Here is a 7,002-nt window from a genome sequence, read left to right as displayed (position 1 = left end):
CTATTCTAGCTTGTGTTCCTTCTCCCTTGTTAGAATTGTGTTAACCATTTGGTGATAATTAACCTTTTTAGTGAAGAGTGAAGCAAAATAGGCATTAAATACCCCAGCTTTACTGCTGACATTTGTTATTAGATCTCCTTTCATGCTAAGTAGTGAACCTACACTTTCCTTCATCTGTCTCTTGCTCTTACTCATGATTAATCACAGTTTTAATCACACTGTTAAACAATAGAATGCCAAATGAAATTTATTAAATATTTTGGATGTTTTGCTACATTTTCAAATATATGGATGATGCTCATTAAAAAAATATGTTAATTAAATTTGACTGAACTCCTTGGGGGAGGATTGTATGTCTCCTGCTCTGTTTTACACCCACATTCTGCCATATATTTCATTTTATAGCAGTCTTGGTGATGACCCAGCATGTTGTTCATTTTAAGAACGCTTTCACTGCAGATTTGACAAAACGCAAAGAAGGTACCAATGTGAGATTTCTAAAGATGGCTACAGGACTCGAGCCAAGGTTTAAGAAACTGAAGTGCCTTCCAAAAGCTGAGAGGGATGAAGTGTGGAGCATGTTTCAGAAATCTTAAAAGGGCAACACTCTGATGTGGAAACTACAGAACCTGAACCACCAACCTTCTGCTGGTGGCATCTGACTCAAATGATTAAAATTAGTATGCATTGGACTTCACTGCTTTGGATTGTTATCAAGCAGAACCCATCATCAGCATGGATGCATGTCCTCTGGAATGGTGGATGAGGCATGAAGGGACATATGAATCTTTGGTGTATCTGGCACGTAAATACCTTGCAATGCCAGCTACAACAGTACCATGCAAATGCCTGTTCTCCCTTTCAGGTGACACTGTAAACAAGAAGCACGCAGCATTATCTTCTGCAAATATAAACAAACTTGTTTGTGTGAGCAATTGGCTGAAAAAGAAGTAGGACTGAGTGGACTTGTAGGCTCTAAAGTTTTACATTGCTTTATTTTTGAATGCATTTTTGTACATAATTCTACATTTGTAAGTTCAAATTTCATGATAAAGAGATTGCACTACAGTACTTGTATTAGGTGAATTGAAAAATACTATTTTTTATTTTTACAGTTCAGAAATTTATAATAAAAATATAAAGTGAGCACTGTACACTTTGTATTCTGCTTTGTAATTGAAATCAATACATTTGAAAATGTGGAAAATATCCAAAAATATTTATATAAGTAGTATTCTATTATTGTTTAACAGCACGTTAATCACGATTAATTTTTTTAAATCACTTGACAGCCATAGCTTCCACTTTTTGGAAGCATTCCAGGACCTTTGACCATGGGAGACGGTGAACAACTCAAGTATCTGTATTGCCATGCTCCTGGCCCTCTATTTCTAAATGCTGAACCCTCTACCTCAAAAGACTACCTTTTACATCCATCACATTCTCTTCTGCCCATTGCTTTTCTTGAACATGGGTCCCATGCAGATAGTGGGTGACTCATCCAAAATCTCAAACCTGGGCTAAAAGACCAGATTTTCAAAATGCATGATTTAGGATGCTGGTAGCACAGCAGGAAAGACTGAATGAGAAGACTGGGAACGTATATCCGAAGGGTACCAGGCACTAGAATCCATAAGCTCTTTTTAAGCAGCACAAAGGATTTCTGGGGAGTTATTTCAACAGGAAACCCCTTGATCAGTCTCATGAGCTTGACAGAATGCCACATGAGCAGTTCTAGCATTCCATCCATCAGGAGGTACTAGTGCATATGCCAGTAGGCTAATAGGAACACACAGACCACTGTGGTCTTTATGCCATGAGAATCTCACAACAATTTCTTTTTTCAGATTTTCCCATTTATCAAACTATTTACAATCCAGTCTGTGTCCAGATCAAAAGCAGACTTTGTAATCATTGGGATGAAATAAGCCCTGGAGCCAGTGGCACTAAAAAGTGCTTTTGGTTTTCCCTTCTGTCTCTCAAAATATGAAAATGCAACATTTTGTTTCGATCACTTGATTCACAGTAGAGTCTCCCCAAACTCAATTCTGCTGTCTGGCTGAACTCTACGCCAAGCATTCTAAGCAGAACGGTGCTACAACTCCTGGCACACCAAAGAGGACTAGCCCATCAGATGTTCCTTCTGCAAAGTTCACACTGCGTCAGAGAAGCTCTGTGCACGTCATTCAGTTTGCGCCTTCAGGTTTTGTGTCCTTGCTGCTGCAGTTCTCCACGTCATCAGGCCTCGGGCTGCTATTTTTGTTGCAATCCATTAACTCTTGCTCCAGCTCTTTGCTCTTCTTCTTGCCGCACTGGCAGAGGTCACTAGAGTTCTCTAGCAAGGTGATGCACAGGTTGATGACCAGGGCCAGCCAGGCCATCCCAAAGAGGATCCACACAGATACCAGGTTCTTGTACCAGGAAGGGTAGGTGAGGTCTGGGTTCATCCCTGGAAGAAAAATACCCCAAATATTTATAGCCATTGGGCCAAGAGTGCCGTAAGAGAAACTTTATAGCTAAAGCTAAAGCAGAGGCTTGGGTTTGGAAGGATTGTTGGTGTCTGCTCATCAGCAACCCTCAGAAAAGCCAGGGACCCTTTACATCCCTGCAGCATGGCAAGCATAAGCGCAAACTCCATGGGTGCTCCAGGGCTGGAGCACCCCTGGGGGAAAAAATGGTGGGTGCTGAGCACGCACTGGCAGCCCCCCTATCATCTTTCCCTCACAGCACCTCCTGCCCGCCGGCAGGCCCCGTGGATCAGCGCCTCCTCCTCTCCCCCACCGCGAAAGCTGTTTTGCAGCGTGCAGGAGGCTGAGGGGGAAGGGGGAGGAGAGAGGACGTGTCATGCTTGAGGGAGGGGGGGTGGAACTGGGCAGGAAGAGGCGGGGCAGGAGTGGAGCGAAGCAGGAAGAGGGATGGAGCAAGGGGTCAAGCACCTCCCGGCACTTTGAAAAGTCAGTGCCTGTGATGGCAAGAGTGGTGTTCAGATACTACAGCGACAGGTGTGGTATAAAAACGTAATGGATTAGATAGAAATATGGGACAGCTACAATTCTCCATGCTGGCTGGTGTAGCCTGGTGGAAATATCACAGAATGGTACTGCTCCCTGTACAAAATGTGAACATGCCAGCTGTCTCACGGACAGGCAGGCACTGTAAAACAGACCAGTTTCATGGCTATCAGCAACAGTTCATAATTCACTGTGAATTGTAAATATGACGATAAAGAAGAAAACCAAAACCAAAATTGGATCCACTTTCAAAATGAAATTGCTGGCAGGCCCATGGATGTGGTTACATTTACATAATCTTATCTGCCTCCGGTTTTTGTTAAGCACTAAAATACTGTCACAGGAGGGCAGTGTTTGCTTGAAATACCCTTCCCTATTAATAGGGGTTCCTGACTGGGAGAAGGGTAAGGGGCTTCTGCTTACTCACAGGTGCGCATTGAGCCACCTGGCATATGAGTGAGGTGAGAGGGGGAATCTAAGGTAAGGCCTGAGCAGTCCTCTGGGAGAAACCCTAGGAGCAGACAAGCCCGGGAAGAAGGTTTGAACTGAACTTTATATTACCTCTGGTTGATTTCGTGGTTACTTAGATTGTAAGCTCTTTGGGCAGATACCATCTGTTTGTCAAGGGCTCCTAGGTGCTATGGGAATATAATAAAGCCAAACCCCAGAAAGGGGGTGAGTTTGGTTTCTACCTCCTGCATGGACTGTGTTGAGAAAACAGTTTGGGAAAGGCATCTGCTCACAGACACAAATATACACTAGATTAAAATCACAAGCAGGAGATAAAGTGCTTGCATTAATGTTTTGTTTATCGCCGCTTGGCTCCTAGCATTCATTTTTAATGGGAAGGTTTGTCATTTTCACCACCGAAAATCCATGGGCTGTGTAAACATGACAGAAAAGGATACAAAATGGCAGAATTAAAAAAAAAACATACCAGCACAGCAAAGTTTCCAGGCAGCTCTCACCTGGTGCCAGGTCATTTATAATCATCTTACTTATTTAATGTTGAGTAATCTCCACTGGTTTGTAAATAGCCCAATCCTGGTAATAAACAAGCCTGCCACTTTGCCTTCATTCTTCCCAGTCTGTGCATCAAGGGTGCAATTCAGCCCTACGCAGAGATGAATGCAAAACCTATGCACCACCTGCGTCCCACTTAAGCATGGGGTTTAAGTAACCCATAGACTTCGCACCAGCTTTCTGCACAAAGGTGAATTTCAGCCAGAGAGACCCTTGTAGGTTCCCTTGGCTGTCAATCAGGAACCTTTCACCAGTGCGAACTTTACCCTGAGGTTTAACAGCCATTAGCAAAATGGCTTCTGCAAAAAGCAGTGAAAACGGCAACGCGATGGACCATTCGATCCACGGAGAAAGCTTTCCTGTCCACAGGAGTTCACCTGATGGGTAAGGTGTTTGGAACAATCCAATTAGACAGAGGATGTGAGCCACGTTGCAGCATCCGTACAGCAGGAGGGTTGACCGGGAGTGTAGAGTTATAGATTTTAAGGCACCATTATTGTGTAAGACAGGCCATAGAGTTTTATCCAGTTACTCCTGTATTGAGCCCAATATTCCTATGGTATTAGGCTGGTTATGGATGGCAGCTTACAGAGCTCCTCAGCAGTCAAGCCTCTGCATAAGATGGGGAGTAAAATCTGATTGCCTGTCTCTATGTCAAAGGTGCCCATCACTAAGGCAATTAAGCACCAAACAAGAGTTTTGAACAAATGGGGTGTGGGGGAGGGGGAAAGAGTCTATAAAAAGATGTTTTCCTCTCTTTCCCAGGCCTTCAGGGGTGTGCGTGCTTCTATATCTCGTGTTTTCAATTGGAAAAGCTTTATCAAAAAGGCGTGTGCTATGTTTCAATCTGAACACAGTCAGGGTTGGGCTCAGTCTGTTTCCTCTGGCAAAGGGTTTTGGAAGCTGCGAACACCCTGCCCCTGCTGCCTGACAGTCTAAACCTAGGCGTCTCTTGGATTTGACAGAGGAGAAGGTAGTGACAATCTGTTTGTAGAGTAGGATCAGGACGAGACAAAATGCTCTCGGTGTCGAGGTTTTACGTTGCTTACAGCACATTTTAATATCAGACCTCACGATGAAGGCTATAATGCTCTGACTAGTTCTGGTCTCACAAGGCGCAGGGTGGCTAGATGCAGAAGGACTTGAAGAGATTGCTTTCTACTTCTTGCCATACAAAGGAGTCACCATGCATGACCTGGCTCTCTATGACCCTTCCAAGTCAGCCACCTACCACAGTGCATTTGTCAGTCCTGGGAATCTTTAAAGGGTTAAAACTGCCATATGGGTCTCCAGTATGCCACACACTGTTTATTGGCTTCCATTAGGTGAGAGTGATGAAATCCCAGCTACTTACCAATCACATAATCTCCAAAGCCTATTGTGCTGAGGGTAACGAAGGAATAGTAGAATCCTTCTTCATAGGTCCAGCCTTCTATCACAGAGAACAGAAATGGGGGTAGCAGGAGGAACAGCAACAAGCCAGTCACCAGCGCACAGGTCCTTGTCAATATGGTTGCTGCCTCCTAGTCAAACAGAAAAGAAAATCCCACCAGATATAAAGCTGGAAGAGTAGAGCAGACAGCAAACAGAGGGCTCAGCACTTCTTGAGCACGTCGCTGAAGTTGATAGACACGTGTGCGGTCAAGACAAGATTGATGATCTAGCTCAGGCACTGCATCCAATGGCATGAGCGGAGTTGGCTGGGCCAGAACCAAAGATTTTTGTCTTGTCCAGGCCAGGCAAAGTTCACCCTGTGCAAAGGGACATCACAAGCCCTTTGCCCACAAGTCTCAGTTAGAACCTCTTAGGGCAGGGGTCGGCAACCTGCAGCGCGCGTGCCAAAGGCGCAGGCGAGTTGATTTTGAGTGGCACTCTACTGCCAGCTGGGGTCCCGGCCGCTGGCCCCGCTCAGTCCGCTGCCTGCCTGGATGAACGGAACCCCGGATGGGCAGCAGGTTGAGTGGGGCCGGTGGCTGGGACTCCGCCTGGCAGGAGCCAGCGGACGGAACCCCAGACCGGCAGCGGGCTGAGCAGCTCAGTCTGCCGCCCCCACTGCTGGTCTGGGGTTCTGTCCGCTGGCCTCTGCCAGCCGGGGTCCCGGCCCCTGTAAATGTAAAATGTATTACTGGCACACGAAACCTTAAATTACAGTAAATAAATGATGACTTGGCACACCACTTCTCAAAGATTGCCGACCCCTGCCTTAGGGCATTTTTCTCCTTTTATTTATAGGAGGACAATGGCACCATTCACAGTGCTACAGAGCAGGGAGCTGCAAACATTCTCTTCTTAGAGACCAGTTGTTAATATAGAGATTAGCTTGTGGACACTGCCCTTCATGGTCACAGTCATGTGGACAGGGCCGGTTCCAGCATTTCTGCCGCCCCAAGCAAAAAAAGCCACGATCACAATCGCGACCGGCAGTGGCAATTGGGGGAAAAAAAAAAAAAGCTGCGATTGGCGGCGGCAGTTCGGCGGCAGGTCCTTCGCTCCTAGAGGGAGTGAGGGACCTGCCGCCCCCAAATTGCTGCAGGTGCCGCCCCTCTCCCTTGGCCGCCCCAAGCACCTGCTTGTTAAGCTGGTGCCTGGAGCTGGGCCTGTATGTGGACCACCTCCCATCCCATTTGTGATCACACACATGGATGAAATCCTGACTCCACTGATATCAAACCCCCCATTGTCTTCAGTGGGATCAGGATTTCACCCAGCATCTCTGTGGCAACTACCACTATTACTTCCCATAATAGTAATGGGATATTAGAATTAGGGAAGTATTTAATGTATTAACTAGCTTCTTTTATTGCAGCTGAAGACAAGGAGTGACAACCCAGGATAAACCAGTTTACTGTGTATCACCAGGTATCAGGGGGTAGCCGTGTTAGTCTGTATCTACAAAAACAACAAAGAGTCTGGTGGCACCTTAAAGACTAACAGATTTATTTGGGCATAAGCTTTCGTGAGTAAAAAC

At 45.8% G+C, this 7,002-nt stretch overlaps 1 protein-coding gene across 2 annotated transcripts in view; it reads right to left on the bottom strand.

Annotated features, from left to right (window-relative positions):
- Nucleotides 1–1,176: 1,176 nt before the first annotated feature.
- The window catches only part of KCNK17 (potassium two pore domain channel subfamily K member 17), a 53,012-nt gene continuing 47,186 nt past the window's right edge, over nt 1,177–7,002 (bottom strand). For both annotated transcript variants that reach the window (XM_034764807.1, XM_034764808.1), the window contains exons 4-5: nt 5,389–5,557; nt 1,177–2,449 (exon numbers count right to left, since the gene is read on the bottom strand). In XM_034764807.1, the coding sequence (XP_034620698.1) occupies nt 2,187–2,449; nt 5,389–5,557 (432 nt within the window). In that variant the 3' untranslated portion in view covers nt 1,177–2,186. The remainder of the gene's footprint in view (nt 2,450–5,388; nt 5,558–7,002) is intronic.

This window comes from Trachemys scripta, chromosome 3, assembly GCF_013100865.1.
Source record: "Trachemys scripta elegans isolate TJP31775 chromosome 3, CAS_Tse_1.0, whole genome shotgun sequence".
In the NCBI taxonomy this organism is placed as follows: Eukaryota; Metazoa; Chordata; order Testudines; family Emydidae; genus Trachemys; species Trachemys scripta.
The sequence above is the reverse complement of the archived record's forward strand: the minus strand, read 5'-3'. Positions and strand labels throughout refer to the sequence as shown.